At 48.8% G+C, this 20,701-nt stretch overlaps 1 protein-coding gene across 8 annotated transcripts; it reads right to left on the bottom strand.

Annotated features, from left to right (window-relative positions):
- Window positions 1-857: 857 nt before the first annotated feature.
- On the bottom strand, window positions 858-20,387 carry PRXL2A (peroxiredoxin like 2A). Of its 8 annotated transcripts, none has more exons than XM_037805044.1 (7): window positions 14,923-15,012; window positions 12,502-12,663; window positions 10,256-10,418; window positions 8,336-8,427; window positions 5,076-5,216; window positions 4,241-4,405; window positions 858-1,598 (listed from the first exon to the last, which is right to left on the bottom strand). In XM_037805044.1, the coding sequence occupies exons 2-7, from the start codon at window positions 12,508-12,510 to the stop codon at window positions 1,485-1,487; spliced, it is 684 nt and encodes a 227-aa protein (XP_037660972.1). In that variant the 5' UTR covers window positions 12,511-12,663; window positions 14,923-15,012; the 3' UTR covers window positions 858-1,484. The 8 variants fall into 8 exon arrangements, with proteins under 8 accessions (XP_037660972.1, XP_037660969.1, XP_037660970.1 ...); XM_037805041.1 differs by having other exon boundaries at window positions 10,256-10,435; window positions 12,507-12,663; XM_037805042.1 differs by lacking the exons at window positions 12,502-12,663; window positions 14,923-15,012 and adding an exon at window positions 20,214-20,387 and having other exon boundaries at window positions 10,256-10,435.
- Between the last annotated feature and the right edge of the window lie 314 nt (window positions 20,388-20,701).

Here is a 20,701-nt window from a genome sequence, read left to right as displayed (position 1 = left end):
AGATATTTGCAAGTGCGTTCAAGTTGAGAAGCACTGCTTTATAGTAGTTACCATCCCTTAATGACTTCTCAAAACAAATAGTCCTGAATGGCAGGCAGGAATTATTATATTTAGAATTCTTGTCTGTTATCCTAGCAGTCTCTTAACTGAAGTCCCAGTGATCATGGCTACCAGAGGACGGGTCATTGTATGAGCTCAAGTACTGAGGAGTGTTACCTCGAAGACTGCAGAGGCCCAGTCCTTCATAGGTCTCTCCACACCCTAGGTGGTCTTCACCACAGAAAGTCAGTCGTGGTCAGTCTTGGTTCTGAATCACTTGCCTCTGCTCACTCTGAACACTTAATCCCAACTCCAGTTTTATGTCCAACCTCATGCTCCGCTCTTGCTTTCCTGGATAAACAGGACTCCTCTCCTCCAGGCTTCTCTGGACCCCAGTAAATTCCTCTTCTCCCCACTCCCACCCCACCTACCTACTCCTGGGCCAATTTGGTGCCTTGAGCAGATAATAAGGGCAGAGCTCCCCTGGGCTCTTGCTGACCTCACTCATATGACAAAATGTTATATATTATCCTAAAACTGTTCCTTCTCTTCCTGATTTGCTAAATTTAGGCTAAAAGATAACCAATCGGAGAGCAGTCTACCAATTTTAAATACCATAGTCATTCTTCCAGGAAAGACAGCCCATCACTACCAGGAATGATGGGATGAAACCTCCTTCAAACCTCTTAGGATCATTAGAACTAGAGGAGCTTCTGACTCCAGTGCCAACCACCACCCACTCCCCACCTCACCCGTGCATGTGGCAGTGACTTATCGCTTTCAACATCTTTGGCACCAGTGATTTAAATTCAGCCAGCATTGTGATAAATATTTTTATTATTAGTTCTATCAGAAAAACTTGTATATATAGGTGATTTTAAAAGACAGGATGCTTTCTGATACATAATTTGTTAGAGCCAGAGAGGATCATTTCTTCTAGAAGGACAAACCTCTAAGGTTAGACCAGAAAACAATGGAAGAACAGATTTCACTTCATAATTACCTGTATCAAATCACCCTGGAATACATCAATTCCATCATATGAGTCTTATTTTATGTAACAAGTCATTAATAGAAAACACACAAGCCAAAAACCTTATATTCTCTAATCTTTAAGTCAAACATCAATTTTTCTTAATTTTTGAAGGCGTGAACACAAAAAGCATTGCAAACAACAGCATTATTATTGTGATGAGAGCACTCAAGTTTAAGACAGCTTTTAGCTGAAATAACCCTACTCATAGATTTTTGTCAGGTTTGTTTTGGAGCTATTTTGGCTTATTGAGCCTCAACAGGGTACAATTTTAAAATATGCTAATAATCCATACCGAGAATAAGGTACAAATGGATTCTAACTCCTTAGAGATACAAGTGAAACATTAACTCATCCCATGAACACAGGTGAGTATCCCCAATTATCCCTGAGCTGGGCAGTTTCAATGAGATCAGTTTTTCTCTGGGACTGAGGTCTGCGGTTTGATCTTCCTAGCGGCTTCCAGAACAGAAACCTGGTTTACCTTGTCTCCAAATTCTTTCTCTCTGTGCTCAAGAAGTATGCCCTAAAAGGAAACAAGAGGGCATGTCAGTCCTTATTCTGAGTCATCACTTATGAGATACACACTGAGCACCAGCTATCAGTCAGGTCCCGTGCTTGGGCAGTGGGGAGCACAGATCCAAATCAGGCCTGGCCCCTGCCTTCGAGGGGGGAGGCAGACATAATCAACAGGCTACATCACTACATTTGGCCTGCAGAAGCAGCACTTTGGGAGCAGGATGTCAGAAGTGACTAATTATGACAAGGATGACAGGGAAGGCTTCACAAATGATAAAGTACTTCACCTGGTCCGTGGAACGTAACCAGGATGTCTACAGGTAGAAAGGAACAGAGTGAGCTAACACAGAAAAGCCCAAAGGAATGGAAATGGAGCTCAGGGGCCAGATTGCACAGGCTTTAAAGAAGTGAGACTTTTTTTTTATTCTTCCTAGGAATTTGGAGGCCATTCACTTCTGTCACTGTGAAGCAAAATGCGTAAGACACAGGATACCCCAAAGTTACTCTAAGGTACTAGAAAAGATAAAATAATGTGTTTGAGATCAGCTTCAAGGAATCTGTAATGAAGAATTCATTGGGAATTAACCTTATTTTAAAAATAAACTTATGTAAATATGTCCATTGTGTCACCATTTATAAAAACTTAAAAAAAAAAGTCCTAACACATTGTGGTGACTGCAGGGAAGTATATCAGGAAATTATATTTACTTGCTCAATAAAACGTTATGTGATCATTAAAAATACTAAAGCAGAATGTACAATGGCATGGGAAAATGTTCATGATCTGTTACATGGGAAAAAAAATCTAGCAGTTAGACACCATTTTGTAAGCAAACAAACAAATCAAAAAGTCACTCAGCCCTGATCTAATGATCGTGGGTGGCTGGGCTTTCAGGATGGCTCCTTCCCTTCTGCTGTTCCACTGTTTTCAAAATTTCTATAATGCATACATATTACTTCTTTAAAATAAATATTCTTTAAAGATTATTATTACAAAGGAAATTTCCACTGAGTGGCTTCTGGCATAATGCAATTGCAAAAACTGCTCCCAAGAAAAACTGAGATAAGTCCTGGCTCTCAGCCATCCCAGCAAAACTCCTACCCGGGAGGATGAAGGGCAGGAGCCACAGGGAGCACCAACAGCACAGGCTCAGGGAGCCCGTGAGCACCAGATGACTCACTGCCAGGCAAGAGGAGCTGGCAGGTGAGCCAAACCCTGCCCTGGAGGCTGGGGGAAGGCTGGGACGGAAAGCAGGCAAGGACCCCAGAATGCCAGAGTGGGGAGAGGCTGTGTTAGCCTCTGGGGAAGCAGCCTGCCCAGGTGGCTCTTTGGGACATGGACAGGGGGAAAGGGCAGGGTCTCAGGAGTTGAGTTTCATTTCCCTTGGACTACTGTGTCGCTTTGTGTCTTTGGTTGAGTTATTTCATAGCTCTAGGCCCATTTCCTTTCATGTAGGATGGGTATAAAAATACCTGACATCCCAGATCGGTTGTGAAAAAGAAATAAGATCAAGTACATGAGCACCTGTAATAAGGCAGGTACTCATTGGCAGCCATTATTCTGAAGGCATTTTGCTATATTTACCAGAAAATTTGCAAATATACTTACATTAAATCAGATACAATGTCATGCTGCATCCTCATATAGACCAGCAAGGATGATTACCAAAGTTTAAAAGAAGATTAAAAATAAAGCTTAAAATGGAAAGATTTCCAGTCCCGCTTTTATTCCTTGCAAATTGGAAAAGTATGCAATTATCAGTATCAGTAGTGAGATCCACCAATGCAGACTCATATTGTCTTGTTAGAGATGAGGCCAAGTGTTGATGTCATGACCAAGGCTGGCAGCCATGGGCCGAGAAGTCAGGCCACCCTCTCCAGGCCCTCTTTTCCTGCTCTTGAGCCTGATTCCACTTTCCCCCATCTCTGCTGCATATGCCTTCAGCCTCTGCTTGCATTCCCTTCCAGGGAGGAGGAGCTCACCCCAGCGCAAGGCTGTCCAAAGTCAGATATGCGGCACCTGCCTACCTGCCTCTTGGGCCCACAGAGAACTCTCCTCTCCCACCCACACCTTCCCCCAGGGTCCCTGCCTCTGCATCCCCCGACACTAAGACCCCACAGGAAAAGCACAGTCTTCCCCACAGCTCCTTGCCATTTCTCCTGATTAGGCCTGTTTTTATCCCTTCTTCCTTCCTCACTTTTTCCTACTGTCTATCCTTGATGAACTAAGAATACTGCAAGGGAGTAAATCCAAGTTGCCAATAGCAACTATTCTTTAGTTCAAGAACAGAAAATAGAACTTGGAGTCTGAAAACCAGGGTTCAGGTCTGAGCAGCGCCACTGATTAGCTGTGCCCCTGGGGGCAGCTGCTCATTCCCTTTCAGTCTCAAGCTCCTTAACTGAAAAATGGCAGAACTCTCAGTACCTGTCCAGAATGTTACTGTGATGCAGGAGTTAGAGCTTGTGTGTGAGGTGCCCTGAGAGAGCAGATGCTTAATAGGTGACAATTCCCCTCTCTTCCTCACATTCCCTGGCTTTCTGGAAGGAAGGCTGGGAGACTCCCAGTATGGAAAGTCACCTCCCTGCTGAGGTCTCACACTCACAGAGAAAGACAGTCACAGACCCACAAGTGAACAACTAGGAATTTACCTGCTTTCCTGATCCCAACACAAAAACTCCCCCAAGGATGAAGCCCTCGCCATCCAGGTTTCCGGAGAAGCCTCCATTCCGGGCCCGGAAGAAGTTGTACCAGACACCCAAACGGATAAATCCCATAAACATCATCTTCCGTCTTTGGGGCCCATAGAACTTTTTCTGCAGGAGTGAGACACAGAGACCCTGTATCAGTAGTCTACATACCCGGGTGGGAAAGACTCCCAGTAGGGCATGCACCCTCAGGAATGACCCAAAGTCTGCCGGTTTGTGTCCCACCCCATCTCCAAACACACCCACACTCCCACCCAGCACCAGTCTCAACGTGCCCGAGGACATGGAACCCTGCTGGTCCAGGTTCTGACCCCAAGGCAGGCTCCACCTAGAAACAGATTTGTAGCTTTCAACTCTGACTCTAGCCTCTCACAACTGATCTGCAGGGTTGGAGGGTTCTTGTGTCTGATGGGGTTTTATAACAATCCCACATTCTGGAAGGCAGAAGTATGGAGAAGAAATAAGACTGCAAGGAATTTGGGATGGGGGTTTGTGCTAGGGACCCCCAACTGCATGGTGGTAGGAGCCCAATGGGTTTCAACTATTTCTTAGCCTCATGGGTCACACTTCAGGAAAGGATTCAGTAATAACTGAGAGGAGAGGTTTTAAGTGCTGGGTCATGCTCTGCTCAGGACTGCAAGAGCCCCTGCAAGTTCAGGGCAGCTGGAAGGGAAACCAGCCGCCGGCAGCAGGCCAAACACACTCCGAGGCCCTGAACTCTCCAGAGCTGAGCACAATTCCCACCAGGTTGCATCTGACAGGCTGACAGCACACACACCTTGTCATCCAGGAAGATTTCTCCTTTGAAGTATGGCTGGAAGTCCTGCACTTCAGTCCCAATCTGCTCCTTCACCACTGCATAGAGGGGGATGCCCAGTTCATCCAACCTGGGCTTCAGGGAGGACAGGTCTGCAGCCTCCTGCGGAAGACAGGGAGGATCAGAGGGCACGCACTCCTGTGGCCCTGCAGGGCAACACACACCCGCTTCCCCACTGGTCCTGAGGGGGGCCAGGGCTGCAACTGGAGGAACAAAGGCAACACAAGTGCAAGGAACAAGCCTCTCCCAGCTGGCACTGGGCCTCAGTACCAGATGTCAGGCCCCCTCCCAGCCCAGGCTTCTTGTCTTCTCCATGGTGACAGAGGCAAGGCTCCTTCTGAGGATGTCCTTCCATAGCTTGGGGGCAGCCAGTAACCAAGAGTTTGCAGCCAAACATGGTCCTCTGCTCCAGCCATGACTCTTCTCTCCTATCTCATTTCCCAGCCCCTCCCCTGTAGTAGGATAAACTAGCACAAGGGCCCATGGGACAAGCTCTACTCATGCCTCCTTATCTTTGCTTAATTGGTTCCCCTTCCCTGCAATAACCTCCTACCCTCTGGAAAGGTATTCCTGTTCTGACGGGCTCTCCCTGGGTAGTTCAGGAGGTACTCCCTGGCTAGCTGGGAGCAAAGCCCCCATTCCCTGTGCATATCCCATCTGCCCTGCTTGTTGACATTTTCTGTAGTGTCACTTAGGTTCCCAAATGTGTCTCTTCATTAGAAACTAGGTCTCTTTCTTGGTATTCTGTAGTACCTAGCACGTGGCTGGATACACAGAAGGCACTGATACCATGTGGGAAGATTTGAAGGTGAATGATGGGGAGAATGCACCTGATCTGAGGGGTGCATCGACTGTCACAAAACGTGTTGGATGAACAAATGAAACTGCATGTGTCATGGTAAAGCTACAAGGTTAAGAACAATTTTTTTTTCCACTTTTGATGTCAGAACTAAAGAACAGCAGGAAATGATCTCAAATGCAACCCACTTGCCTCCAATACAGGTATGCTGCTATATGGTGGCAACTACATTTAATTTTTCCTTTATTTTTCCAGAATAAGACAAAAAGGATAGCTAATGAAGTAGAACTGATTACAATGCATTTACCAAGAGCTTAAGTGGGTGGCAACCTTTGCCCCAGAGCAGAGAAGACCACAGGGCCAGAGGTGGTGAAAAACAACTATTGATGAGCTGAAAGATTTTGCTCATCTTTCCTGGGTTCTTTACTCTGGGTATGTCACTGAACAAAGCCTGAAGTGGAAACCAAGTCATATACACCTTCCTGGGCCACTCAAAATATCTCATACTGCCATCCATTCCTCCATTTGGAAACACAATTCTCCACAAAATCCTGTGCCAGGGAAGAGACCAGAGTAGAGGAAAACAGGTTATAATTAGGCACAGCAGTTGCTTTTGGAACTTTCTGGGTTTAACTGACAAGGAGAAATGAAATCACAACAGGCTTCCATGTTGGTATTTGGAGGCATCATGGATTTGGAATCAAAGGTCCCGAGTTTAAACTTTACCTCCTGTGGTAGGCAGAATAATGTCTCATGGAAGATACCCAACTCCCAGAATCCACGAAGATGTTATGTTACATGGCAAGGAAGATGTTATGTTACATGCAGATAGAATTAAAATAAGGAGATCATCCTCAATAAGGACCCTCATGAGGGTCCTTAAAGGTGGTAGAGGAAAGCAGAAGAGTGGATGTTGGATTGATGTGATGAGAAAGACTTAACCAGACTTTGCTGATGTTGAACATGGAGGAAGGCACCATGAGCCAAAGAATACAGGCAGCCTCTAGAAGTTGGAAAAGGCAAGGGAACAGATTCTCCCCTAGTGTCTACAGAAGGGATGCAGCCCTGATGACACCTTGATTTTCAGCACTGTGAGACCCGTTTTGGACTTCTGACCTTCAGAACTTTAAGACAATAAACCTGCATTGTTTTAAGAGACTGAGTTTGTGGTAATTTGTTATAGCAGCATGGGAAACTAATACACCCCCCAAAAGCAGTGTGACTTTGTTACAACCTCTCTGTGCCCCCATTTCCTCCTCTGTAAAATGAGAATAACAACAAGCTGTATTTTTTCAGGGATATGGTGAGGAACTAATGAGAAAATTGGCATAAAAGTGCCCTACATGTAAGGTCCTGCAGGGCATCATATGCATCCAGCAATCTAAGTGGACTCTTTGCCTGCACTACCAGACAGGCAGGAAAGAGAAAAGGAAATGCCTCAGGGTCAGGGAGGGGGAACCAGAGGAATGAGGATGACAAGGAGGATAGGGCCAAGGTCACTACTTGAGAAGCAAAGTTGTAATAAGAGCAGAAGCTACTGTCACTGGTAGTTCTCCCCAGGCAAGGCTGTGGTCTCAGAACCTAGGTCTTCTGCCTGTAATGCAGGCCCTGCCACCGGCTAGCTGGGTGACCACGGACAGGCCACCAAACCACTCCAACTCAACAGTAAAGTAACAAGGCTGGACCCACGTAACTCCAATATTCCCTCTAGTACTAGCAGTTTGTGTTTCAAGAATCACAGTTCCTGCCTTTCTCAATTATTGAACAGATGACAATAGCTTCTGTTTGAGGGGCCAGGCTAGAGACTGTCAGTCAATGGGCTCCAACTTTCACCAAATTCTCATGTCAACTGCACCTGTACTACTGGCATGACTCAAATCCCACTGAGCTACAGATCCAGTGCCAAAAGCACACAGTCAGGTGGCAGAGCTACCACATTCGAGTGAGGGGCTCTCAGCCGTCCGGGACAGACTCCAGATGGGTCCCCCCAGAACAGGTATACAGCAGGTCCACTCTAAAAGTGTGATGTAGAAGAGCTTCGCCATATGCTGCAGCTGTGACACAGGGAGGGGCTGACCGCGCCCACACTAGTAACACAACAGATGTGTCATTCCAGGGAGCACATCCCTCCGGGGGCCAGGCCTGTGCTGAGCATTCAGAACACAGGATTGGACCTGATTAAATGGAAAGACAGTCCAGGACACTGAGAGTACAACACGAGGTGAAAAAGTTTGAGAGTACCAAAGAAAATCCAGATGCTGTTGCTAATCCCGTCCGGAGATGGTGAGCTGTTAAATTAACAGAAAACAGTCCAAGTCAAAAGAAGGACCTATGGCAAATAACAGAGAATGGACCAGCATTGACAAAGGGCTAAAGTGGGCCTACAGATCCCCAGCTGGCCCAGATCCTAAAATGCACTCACCTCTCGACATAGGAAACAACCTGGCCTCCTGACAGCCATAATCACAGCTCCATTCTTTTCCCAGAGCTCCTTTGCTTTGAAAGTCCTTGGTTCTGAGGAAGAAGAAAATGGAATTCAATCCCACCCACCCCTCCCTACCCTGAACACTAAGCAAGTCACAAACCCCACTGATCCCAAGCCAAAGTCAGAAATCGGGGCAAGACAAGCATTTCATATGTGGGAAAAGGCAAATAGGAAACAGAATATTTTTGCTCCTGAAGAAAATCAATGTAGTGTAAGAATACTATTGTATACCCAAAAAGACCTTCCCCCACAATAATCTATTTTCAAACTTGAGCATCCCAAACTGGGAGATTTCTGGAAAAATGACAATTTCTTTCACTGCTGGTGTCATTGGACATTGTAATAATCCTTTAGTGCAGAAACATACCAAAATCTGAAAGCAAACAAACAAAAAACCCTACCACCCACTCTTAAAAACTTCAAAGAAATTGAGTCAACAAAATCACAAAGAAAATTTTATTTTTTCTAAATGTAACTGCAATATTATCAATGAGAAGGGGTAGAAGATGCTGAGCAGGGACATGCTTCAGGGTAGGATAGCCCAGGTTTACAGTCAGGCTGTCTGAGTTTCAATCCAGCTGTGTAACCCTGAGCAAGCCATTTCTCCTCTCTGGACCTCAGGTCCCTCACTTGTAAAATGCAGGTATCTTGTAATAGTAGCCATAGTAGTTACCACTTTGGACTGCGAGGACTTTTAAAAGATGGATATAAAAGTGCTCGCTACAGTATCCTGCAAGGCAGAGTTACTGAGGGCTCAGTAAGCATGAACCTCATTATTCTAGTATTTCCCAGAGGGATCCATGTCTCAGTGGAATGTTAAGTCAAAAAAGGGGAGGGGTGGAAGAGAGGGTCTGTAATCAAATGAGATCAGGAAACATTATTAAACAAAGCCAAACAGGTCTCTTTCTGCAGTTCTTAGTTCCTTGCTAAGGTGACCTACACCATGACTCTGCAAAGTCACAGTTCCTGCCTCCCTCACTTATTGAACAGATGATGGTGGTTTCTGTTTGAGGGCCAGCTGGGGACTGCAGTCAGTAAGCTCCACCTCTCACCAAACTCTCATGCCAATTGCACCCATACTACTGGCACAAATGAAATCCTACCAAGCTACAGATCCAGCGCCGAGAGCACATGGTCAGGTGGCAGAGCTACCACATTTGAGTGAGGGGCTCTCAGCTGTCCAGGACAGACCCCAGGAGGGTCCCCTCAGAATAGGTATACAGCACGTCCACTCTCAAAGTGTGACAGAGAAGAGCTTCTCCATATGCCGCAGCTGTACCGCAGGGAGAGGCTGACCACACCTGCACCAGTAACCAGTACACACAGCATTCCTCGGAGCACTTCCCTCCGGGGGCCAGGCCTGTGCTGAGCATTCGGAACACAACAGGATAAACAGCCTTTCTCAGACCTATTTGACTTGGAAACTCTTTTTTTGTGTGCGTGAAGATCTCACAAAGCTAGACTTCCTCAGAAGATACCCTGGAAGGGCTGGCTTAGTAAACCATGCTAGGGTATTCCTAAATATTATGGAGCAATTTATTATTATAGTTATAGAGACTACATTAGAAAGCAAAAAATGCCTTTGACAAGAAAACTCTGAAATGAAAAACAGCACTTACACCAAGATCACTGTATAATAATATGTACACATGGAAAGGAATATACAAAAATTAAAATGACTACTCTGTTAGGGTAATGGAATTATCAGTAATTTAAAAAGTATTATTAAATTTTTCTTTATGTTGTGATACTGCATTTTTCAATTTAAATAAGGGCTGTTTTAGAAAGAAAGAAAAACAAGTAAGCTTGCATCCTTGTTCCCTGGAAAAGTACGGAGCCCGATGGGGCACTGCTTACCCTTCTCCAGTGTTTTCAGGTCTATATCCTCCAGATACTCCAGCGTTGCTTTCTGGGGCTTGGACAGAAACACGTCTGTGTTGGCCAGAAGCAGTGCCACCGCAGCAGCCCCCAGGGCCCCTGCACCAATGGACCACATCCCCATGGTGAAGAAACTTGGGTCCTGGAGGAAAGACATTTCTGGAGATTGAGAGGAAGGAAGATGTTACCGCACCCAGAGGGTAGCTGGAATCTGATCTCCCATGCAGGGCTCCGGCTGGGCAACCTGCCAGGAGGCAAGGAGGCCAGGGGTGGGGAGCAGCTGCGTCAGAGGCGAGACTGGACAAGGCTGCTAAGCACCTGCCGATGCAGGAGCTTGGGGATACAATAGAGACATGGAGGTTCCTGCCCCAAGGAGCTCCCCAGTGAGTCAGGGGCAATGACACAGAAGTGGCAGCCTTTCCAGACTCTCCTCTTGTTGTTCCCTCTCCCCAGGCCCCCAGGGCTGTGCCACCCCCCCCCCATTATGTGGTGCCCCTCCTGGTCAATGCCAGCTTGTCCTTCACAATCCCATTGGCTCAGCTATTGCCTCCCTGGAGAGGGGACAGCTTTCTCTCCTGGGATTGGAGGATACTTAGAACAATGACAGCACTGTTCTGTTACCCTATCTTTTGTCCTCTTTAGTCTGGGAATGCCTCCGACACAGGGACCATATCCTATTCATTCAGCCCCCAGCCAGTGTCCAGCAGGCCCCCACTCATGCAATCCCAGTAAATTTCTTCCAGTTAAGAACAGCTTTATTTTTAACTCATTATGGAGATAAAACAGGTTTCTGGTAAACATAAAACAACAACAAAAATGAGGCAATATATAAAGTCATAACTGACAAGAAAACAAATAGCCTCTGAATACCATCCAGAGATGGCCCCTGTTAAATACCAGTGTCTGATCTGATGTTTTTTTCCCTGGGAAGAGATTTACACAGATGGCTGCTGAATGAGTGGGAGTAGAGACTAAGGGAGGAGGCATTACATGGGCAAGAACAGGGTGCTGGGTGCCTGAGTTAGAGGGTGGACAAAAGATGTCCATCTAGATAGGGTGGGGTACCCTGCAATTGAGATGGGAGTTACAGGCAGGTACTGTCAGAGTCAAGTCTTGTTCCCAGCTCCAGACCTGCCTCACAAATGCTCCCTCCAGCTGTGAACCCTGGGCTTCCAGGCAGAAGCCCTGGTACAGCATCCAGCCTTCCAGCCAGCCTTCCTTCCCCTGACAGCCACTCAGAACACCTACCCTTCCATCTGGCTCCCATGCCATCCTAATACCTGACATATTGGAGCCTTCCTCCCTAACTACCACTCTGATTCCCTGTGCTTAGAGCACCAGGTATAGCTCCAGGTGTGTGTGCGGGGTAGTTGGGGTGGTCCACCTAAACTCAGACTCAGTTCTCCCCTGCAGGACTTGGCCAGAAAGAGGATTTCTCCAAAGGATTAAGCAAAGGCCCAGAAATCCACATGACACTGTCAAGGGAGGGAGCTGTGAGGGTTCCACTGCTATGAGGCGGGAGTAACTCAGCGAGATGACCTTGGGAAGCAAAGGGTCAGCCAGACTAGAGTTGAGGCCTGCTGGAGAAGTTCAGATTTGAGTTAAGAAATAAAAGGGAGCTTCCAGACAGGGGCGTGGACAAATGAAAACAGGAATTTAAGAAAGAGGAATTTCGCATCTGCATACTCGGGAAGAAGAGGCCAGTGTATGTGCTGGGGGAGAGGGTGCTGCTACAGTATCTGTGATGCTGAGGGACTCAGGCTGTGAGAGAACAGTTTCTCAAAGTCTCACTACTCGAAATGTAGTCCATGAACTGGTAACACTGGCGTCACGTGAGATCTTGTCAGAAAAGCAGAATCTCAAGCCCAACCTCAGAACTATGGAATCAAACTGCATTTTAATCAGATTGGCAAGCAATTCAAATGCACATTGAAAGTTTGAGAAGCATTGTCTTGGGGCAAAGAATTCAGGATTTTGTGCTTGAGTGACTGCAAGCCACGGAATCAAGTACAGCCTCCAGAGCAGGCTGGCCTTGCCGAGGGTCGCACTGGTCATAGTGACAACCAAAGACTCAAACACATCTCTGAGCCCCTGCCTGGAATGCCCTATCTCATTACTGTCTTCAGGACTCAGGTGCCTCTCCAGAAGCCTTCCCGGATGCTCTGCCCATCCCCTGCGCCCACCCCAAGAGTGTTCATTCATCCCTCCCAGTACTGTGCCCAAACCTCACACATGATCCTTCTAATGGGCCTCCCACACAGATGTGGATGTCTGTCAGTCTTCTCTCCTTTGTCTCCCTCAGCTCATCTCTGAGTCTTGGTGTCCAGCACGGTGCCAAATTTGGTACACAGTGGGTTCCCTTGTGTGCCGACAGGAATTCACTAGAACTGGATGATGAAGACACAACACATGGGAGACCAAAGTTCTTGGTTCAAGAAGGCAAGAACCTTCACTAGGTCAGCTTCCAATTCTTTCACATGGCAAAGTTACACATTACCAAATTCCCGTTCACAGAACAATTAGAAGGAAAACCACAGCTTTCACCTGCCTGCTGTAAACAGATTCCCCAGAGCCTGGAACAATTGGTACACCTTTACGCACTCTAAAATGTTCCTGGATTTCCTAACATGTATATATGATTCAAGAGCACATGGCTTGGTCTCTGATCATAGATTTGATAATCATTTCTGAGTCAGTACACAAAGGACACACTTCAATGCCTGGGACACATCAGTGCACTGCAGGAAGTCCAGGGACCCTCATAGTCAGCATCCCAGCCTTGCAACACACCACAGCTGGACTTACAGAGGCAAACAGGCTCCATCTCCCCCCACCCCACCCCACCCCCGCCACTATCTAATTACAGGGCCCCACCAGTCATTTAGTTGTTTGCTCATGAGTACAACGGGATTAGAATGTACTACATTCGACACTTACTCCCAAACATTTACTCAACACTGACCTGTTCCAAACATGGCACTTTGGGAGGACGTAAAACTAAGCAATAAACAATCCTCAAGGAGATACAGGTCCATTACAAAATAACAGAAATGTGAGTGGGAAGGGGAGGCAGCTTGGGCAAGGTATGAACATGGGGATGTGAGAGTGCAGTTAAGTCTGCTCTAGGCAGCCATAGAAGGACTCAGAAGGAAGTGGCTTTAAAGCAGGCATAGGACTCAGGGGGCAAGAAGAAAGGACTAAGCCAGGCCTAGGATGACGAAGCCTGGGAAGCAGCAGGCTGCTTGGGGGTGGATGCCAGGGCTGAAGGCATCCTGAGAACTCCAACTTCCATGTTCCAATGACCCCCTCCTCCCCACTTCAAGTTCAGGGACTGGTGAGCAAGATGTGGCTTTCCAACCACCTGGAGACTGTGCCCCAGGAAGTGTGAGCAGAGAATCACCCCTCTGGGGTGGAGGAACCTCATCCTCAGCCCTGCAGCACTGCAATATCAGCACTGAGGTGAGAAGCCTCTCTGTGGGCCTCTAGCTGCTGGCTCTTCTGCCAGCCAGAAGCAGTGAAAACCGACTTCTGGGAACACTTAGTGTGCAGGTCCAGTGCCTCAGTCCACACTCCACACCCCACCAGCTACAAAGAAATTCCCGTCCTGCCATGGCCTGGAGCACCCACCACTGTACCCTGCTGCACCATAAGGGCAGAAACTGAATCCCGAATTAGAGCTACTCCTACCCACATAAAAAAGGAGGGCAGAGTGCACCTCAATATCTAAATGGAGCAAACCAGTTGCACATGGGCCTCCAAGGCCACTGATTGGAAAGGCAGGGAGGCCACTCAACCAGTGTTTACTTAGTGTCACTTGACAAACATGCCCTAATTTCACTCACACAAGTTTTGTGATGCACAGATGATCCTGTTTTACCACTGACAACACTGGGGTTTGGAGAAGTTCAATAACTTTCTCAGCATCACACAACCAGCAGGCAGCAGCACTGCAACTTGGGCCCAGATCAATATGACCACAGAGCTTGTCGTCTCTCCACTGCCACAAGGGGCATATTGTCTTTAAGAGAATTACAGAGCAGCTTTTTTTTTTTTTTTTTTCCCAGTCATCAAATATAGTCTAAAGGAAATTTACCATACAACAGATGTCCTTTCTCTTCTCCCTCCCAATTCTATCCCCTTCCGCTTAAGGAGAGCCGGGTCAGTTTCTCTGTAAGATAATAGCAAGGTTGTTTACAGAGGATGCAGCCCCCACCTGACAGTACCGTATTCCTTCCCCACGGTGGGGCTTATCTGATGGCCCTCTCCCAGAAGGCGATGCCTGATAAGACCACAAACAAGCAGCAGCTGTGGCAGCTCAGTGGCAGCTCAGTGGCAGCTCTGGGTATGGCCGGGGAGGTTGGGACCCAGTAGGCTCCCCAGGCCAAGCAGGGTTGCTCCCTCCTCAGGCCTCATTTCCCTCAACTCCAGGTGAGTGCTAAGACTACGAGAGCTCCCAGGTGACACCAGAGGATTCTATCAAAAACATTCTTGGTTCCTCACTGCAACTCCCATCCCTGCTCATTTCAATGTCCAGCTTGGAGACCCCGTCTCTTCACTGCAGCCCCCAATTTACAAGGCACCTCCCTTCTCCATACGGTCCCTTATTGCCTACCTCAGTAGTTCACGCTTGGGATCAAGACACTCACCATCAGCAGCATCCACACCCGGGTTCTGCTGAAAGAGGACGACCTGCTGGTGGAGAGCTGGGAGCCAGCGGGAGGCAGCAGGGGCGGGCTGGAGGCGGGGCACTGGAGGCCCGCCCATGCCCCTCAGCTCAGCCACTCCAGGGGCAGGACCAGGCCATCCAGAAACCCTGGGGCTTCTGCAGCTGCCAACAGTCAATCTCCAGAAAACAGCAAAATGGAGAGCTGCCAAGGCCCCCTAGCCCTTCAGAAAGTTGAGCAAAGTTTTGAGTTATCTGCCGTCATGCAGATGTTAACCTTTGCCCAGTACTAACAAACTCCTTCTCTGCTGCTATGTGGTGCAGACTAAAGAAGAGAAGCCCGTGACACAGCCCACATGTCACAGACTGAAATCACAGGAAGATGGTCCTTTCCATGGCTCCTTCCCCCAGGCCTCACCCCATGTCCGGGTGAAGCCCCTCGTCTACTGTCTATTCTTTACCTCCACTGCTTTCCCTTCTTCTGCCACATAAATAACTCCTCTCAATGGGTGACCTCACCATTTCCAGAGCTCCAACCACCACCATGGTTCTGGTATTGGCTTCCAAGTCCCTACTGCTGTTGCTGACTTAAAGTTTCCACTTGGGAGTTATTTAAGTATCTCAGTTACAACCCGTCCCAAACAGACTTCCTTGAAAGTCAGTTTCTCTTCTGGAGTTCCCTAGCTCAGTGAATGCCACAAGCATCTAGCCAACTGCTCAAGTCAGAAACTGGGAGTCACCTTTTACTCTTCTTTCTCCCTCGTTGCCCACAGCTAATAGTCACCAAGTTCTGTCTGCTACCCCTCCTCTTCTAGAACTCACCACTACTTTCCCAGCCCAGGCCCCTATTATCTTATACCCAGCCTATTTCAGTTTCCATCAACCGGGCACTGGCTTGGCTCTACAGCTTGATCTCCATGCTGTAGCCAGAGTGATCGCACCCCAACCTGATCACACCCTTCCCTATATTCAGACTCTAACACTGAGGTCCTCAGCATGGCGGCAGGCCCTTCACAACTGAGCACAGTCCACCATTCTAGCTGCAACTCCTGCCACATCATCACCCTTACCAGACCACTAAGGTACAAAGACTATAACATATTTTGTCAGCCCTCCACACTGCTGCTCATGGTGATTTCTTTATTCTGAAGGCTCTCCCCACCCATGCCAGTTGGGTGAATGCCTATCCATTCGTAAGGCCCAACACAAACAAAACTTTCTCTCCAAAAAGTTTTTTTCCTGAAACCCTGATAACTGGCTGTTCCTCTAAGTATGTAGCCTGCATGCATGTGCCAACACACACTTACCTATGTACATGGCACAAGCAAGTGGAATTAGCATATTTTAATAATTTACATGTCTGTGTCCACAATACAGTGCAGTGAACTGGGGACAGGGGCCGTCCGATTCATTCCTGCATTCCCACAGCGACCACAGATCCTGGTAAGAGTAGGCATTAAATGTCTAGTGAAGGAATTTGAATTTCACTGGTTACACTCCACAGTAAGCCAGGGCTGGAACTAACTGGTAGCCACCCTCTTCCAGCTCAGCAAGGAGGGCAACTCTGGACAGTGCCGATTTGATGTCAAAGAAAACACTGAAGCCTGGGACTTAGGAGACCTTAGGTTGGGTCCTACCTTCACTGCTCACTGGCAGGGTGACCTGAAGACACTCTGGGACTGGGTCTCCTCATCTGTAGAGAGAGGAAGGAACTAGGAATAGATAATCTATGAGGTCCTCTCAGCTCTGACATTCAGATTCTAAGGCACCATGTGACCGCCACTAAGGGTATGGGGGAACCTGCACTACTGCTCTCCTGCTGGGTGTTCACATTCTCACTCCCTGCCTCCTTGGCCTAACTCCTGCCTGTTCAGGGAGCTGCCTCTGGGCAGGAACTGATGAAGTCTTAATAAAACAAGGTATCAGCACTGGGTGGGTTAATTCATGTCTGAAACAAGTAGAGACAGTATCATATTCTAAACGTTCAGGGTATACCTGCCCAGCCCAGCCCCTCCCCGGTGCCACCCAGGGAATCCTCCCTCCTTGGAATGAGCTAGCCTGAGGCAGGGATGGGGGAGAAGGAAGAAGAGGGTGATAAGGAAGAGAAAGGGATTAAGAGCACACATGGGCCTTCCTCCTTTAAGCCCTCAATGAACAAGGCTGGAAAAGCTGGTCAGCTTCTTCCTCTGCTTCCCCCTTGTTCCCTCAGAGCCCTGGTTCTGCCCCTTCTTCACTGTGCAGATGAAGAAACTAAGGCCCAGAGAAGGGGCTGGCTACTCCAAGATCACACGGGTGGGGAGGGATGGGGGAGATTCCTAGGTGGCTGTGCTGGGACTGCAGTCTGGGTCTCCCAGTTCCCAGTCCTTGGTCATGTATCCTGCACTGGACACTCCTAGCCCCAGGTAGGGCCAGCCAGGGCCCAAGGCAAGGCCCCAAATAAAGGTCTCCAAGGTTGGAACAACGAGGGGGTCAGGGCTCAGGAAGGGGACCCTGCAGGTCCCAAAGCCTGCTTGCTGGCCTGAAGAAAGCTGAGAGCAAGACTGCTCCTGAACAGGCAGTGGGAAATCAGTTGACGAGAGCCCCAGCTTCTTCCAAGCCCAATTCTCTTCCAGCAGCTTATCAACCTAAGTCAAATGTGTTCTCAAGGTTCACCATACCCATTGTCAGCTGACTGAGAAGCCACTCTGCACCTCTCCTCCCTACAGCAACAAGGCCCTGTCAGTTCTGGATGATAAAAAGGGAGGCTTGAAAACATATCAGTTTGGCAGCCAGATGACACAGGCACCCAAGATCCCACCAGCAGTGGGGCATGGCCTCCCACATGGCCCTGTCTTCAAGTACCACGGAACTAGCCACATGCAATGAGCCGTCACCTACTTGACTCAGTCTCCAACTCCCAGCTTTGCTCCTTGGGATGACTGTCTGCCTGACTCTGGACCAGTCCTTCTCTCAGATGCCAGATTCAGAAAGTTTTGAACAGATGCTGAAGCAGAACAAGAGGACACAGTCAGCTACTGGAAAACTCTGAGACACTCCTGAGGTGAGGACCGTAGGGGCTGGGGGCAGGGGTCCTTTCCTCTGATCAATGATCCTGAAGCTACAAAACCTCCCAAAAGATCTGGCCATTCTGCCTCTCATTTGTGCAGCCTCCTGCCTGGGCTCCAAACACCTGCTCTATCATGTTACATGGGTGCAGCCGGGAAGGCAAGGGTGATACCACAGAAGACACCGAGCTTCAGGACAGAAAACTAGATTCTCACGCTTTGACCCTGAGACTCTCTCAACCTCAGTGCCGCCTTCTTAAAAGACAAGGCACTTTGCAAGTTATTATAAAGAATATAACACGAAATGTGGTAAGGTACCACAGAATAGTAAGCCAGCATTATCTTTCTCTTCCTCGCAGTGCTCAGATTCACTTCTCTTCTAAGAGTGAAGCAGAAGAACAGAAAACACTGAGCAAGTTCCTCAGCTGTGTCACTGCAGGGGAAGTTCTGGTCTGGTGGGAACCCCGGCTTGTCTCAGGCCCCTCTGGCTTGACTGCCCACTCCACAGCGCACAGTCCACGCTGCCCCCTCAGCAGCTGCCAACACTGCCTTCTGCACGCACAGCACCAGAGAAGGCAAAGGACACAGCTCAGTTACAATCTCTGTGCCAAAGTTCACTGCGCTCAGTCCCTTCCAGTGCCTCTGGGTAGTTCTTGCCACACAAGCCTCAGCCCAGGGAGGCTTAGAGTCTCTTCTCAACATTTCACAAATAGGCAAACACCCAGCTGACAGGAAAGCTGGATTATTTTGGGGATACTGACAAAGCCTGGGGCTTCAGAGCCCCAGAATTCCAGTCCTGACCAACCTTCCTGGATGTCATTTAAGTGGCACAAACTGATAGGACAATCATCTGAAATATCTTCCATCTCCCTGTAGGAGCAACGAGTAAGATCTCAACCAAAAGGCATGCCCTTATAAAGGAGGGTGATATGGGAAGGGCATCAGACCCAAAATAAAAATAACTAAGATCTAATCCAAATTCCTACAAGCTGTATGGACCTTGGACTAGGTGATGTTTCTGCAAAGGTAAAAGGGGAATGATTCTTAAATTACCTTCTACAGAATAGTAAGAATCAAATGATTAAATGTATAGAAAGTTCTTTGTAAGCTTCAGAGTACCATAAATGTGAGCTATAATTTTTAACCCTAAAATGCTGTTTGTATAAAAAATAGGTGGGTTTCGCATGACTAGGTATTTTCCAAGGAGTCAGGGTTTGCATTCTGAATCCCAATTCTCCATCTCCAGGGAGGTGACTAAAGCAGGCACTTCCAAGTCTCTACAGAAGCTGGCTTTCTTAAAATGATTTTCAAAATAAATCTGGAATAACTTTTTCTTTAAAAAATCATCTGCCAGGCTCAAAGGAAAATGCATAAAAATTAAAACGAACAAACAACAAAACCAAACCTAAACTGAGGTCTAGATAATCCGGCTGTGGAACTACCATGGCCCAACCGGGCCTGAACCCCCAAGTCCAGCTTCTGGGACTCCCAGGGTGTTCTCCCTCCCCGCATCCCCTGTCAGACTCCGCCTTCTCTTCCCTTCCCTTATCTCTAAATATCTCCATCATATCTTTCACTTCCCTGCCCCTGCAATAACCTTGAAGACAGACTGATTGGAGACAGACTGTCTGATTGGTGCCTTGTTCCTCTTTTCATTCCCAGATATCTCCCGTTTTAAGTCCGGAGTTCGTAACCTTTGGCGGGGGCGAGGTGGAGCAGGCGCCTGGGAAACTCTGAAAAATGCTAACAACCTTTGCCCCACAAAATACACAGGCACAGAGACGAGGCCAGCCAGGTCCCTCCGCTTTTAACCCCTCACGGCGAGCCGGCCCACCCACCACTCCCGGGCAGCCCACCCTATTCTCAGTTCTTCATCCCAATTCAGGCAGGTGGCGCCGTCAGTCTCTCTCACAGCGCGGGAACGGAGCCCGGGGGCGCGGAAGAAGGGGGTTCCTCGGCAGCCAGATCAGCGCCCGGTCCGGTCTAGTGTCTTCTGACCCAGAGTAAGCGGGTTTTCCACCCGCCGCGGAACCGGGAGGGGGCGCTGTCCTTTGAAGAAGGATCGCGGCCGCCTCGAGTCCAGCAGGTGCGGCCGCACCGGGTCGGCTCTGGAGGAGCATCATGCAGGCTCCGGCCCGGTCTAAGGGCAGACCTACTAAACTGAGCGCCTGATAAACCTGCTCACCACCGTCCCAGCCATGGGCACCCCGCCCTGCCTCAGTTTCCTCACCTGCGCCGCGGTGGAACCCGTCTACGCGGACGTCACGTGCCTCGCAGAGCTCTGCGTGCAGCACGTACCGCTCGCGCTTCCGGCCCGGGCGCTGCGGGACCGACCCCCTCCCGGGACCCAGGGGTCCCAGGGGTCCCAGGTGTTGGCCCCGCGTCTGCGCAGCTTGGCGCCTGCGCCACCCCGCGCGCCACTCCCACGTGACCCAATCCCCGCCCACATGGGCGGAGCTCTGGTTCTGCGGCGCCCTCCGGCCAGAGCCCCGCCCCCTGCTGGAGGTGCTCGGTCTCCGCCCCGGTCCAGCTCCTGCGGCGCTGCGTTCAGCCGTGTGGACAGGTCCAGACCTCCGCGGCCCCTGTGGTGCGTCCCCGTCCGGGGCCTCCTTCGTACAGCGCTAGTTTCGTTCAGACCAGTGTCCGTTGATATCCCCAGGCACTTGACGCATATTTCGGGGCGCTGCCTAGACAAAAGGAGGCTCTGGACTGCCCTAA

The sequence above is a fragment of the Choloepus didactylus genome, chromosome 15 (assembly GCF_015220235.1).
Source record: "Choloepus didactylus isolate mChoDid1 chromosome 15, mChoDid1.pri, whole genome shotgun sequence".
Classification (NCBI taxonomy): Eukaryota; Metazoa; Chordata; class Mammalia; order Pilosa; family Megalonychidae; genus Choloepus; species Choloepus didactylus.
This window is presented reverse-complemented; position numbering and strand designations above follow the sequence as displayed.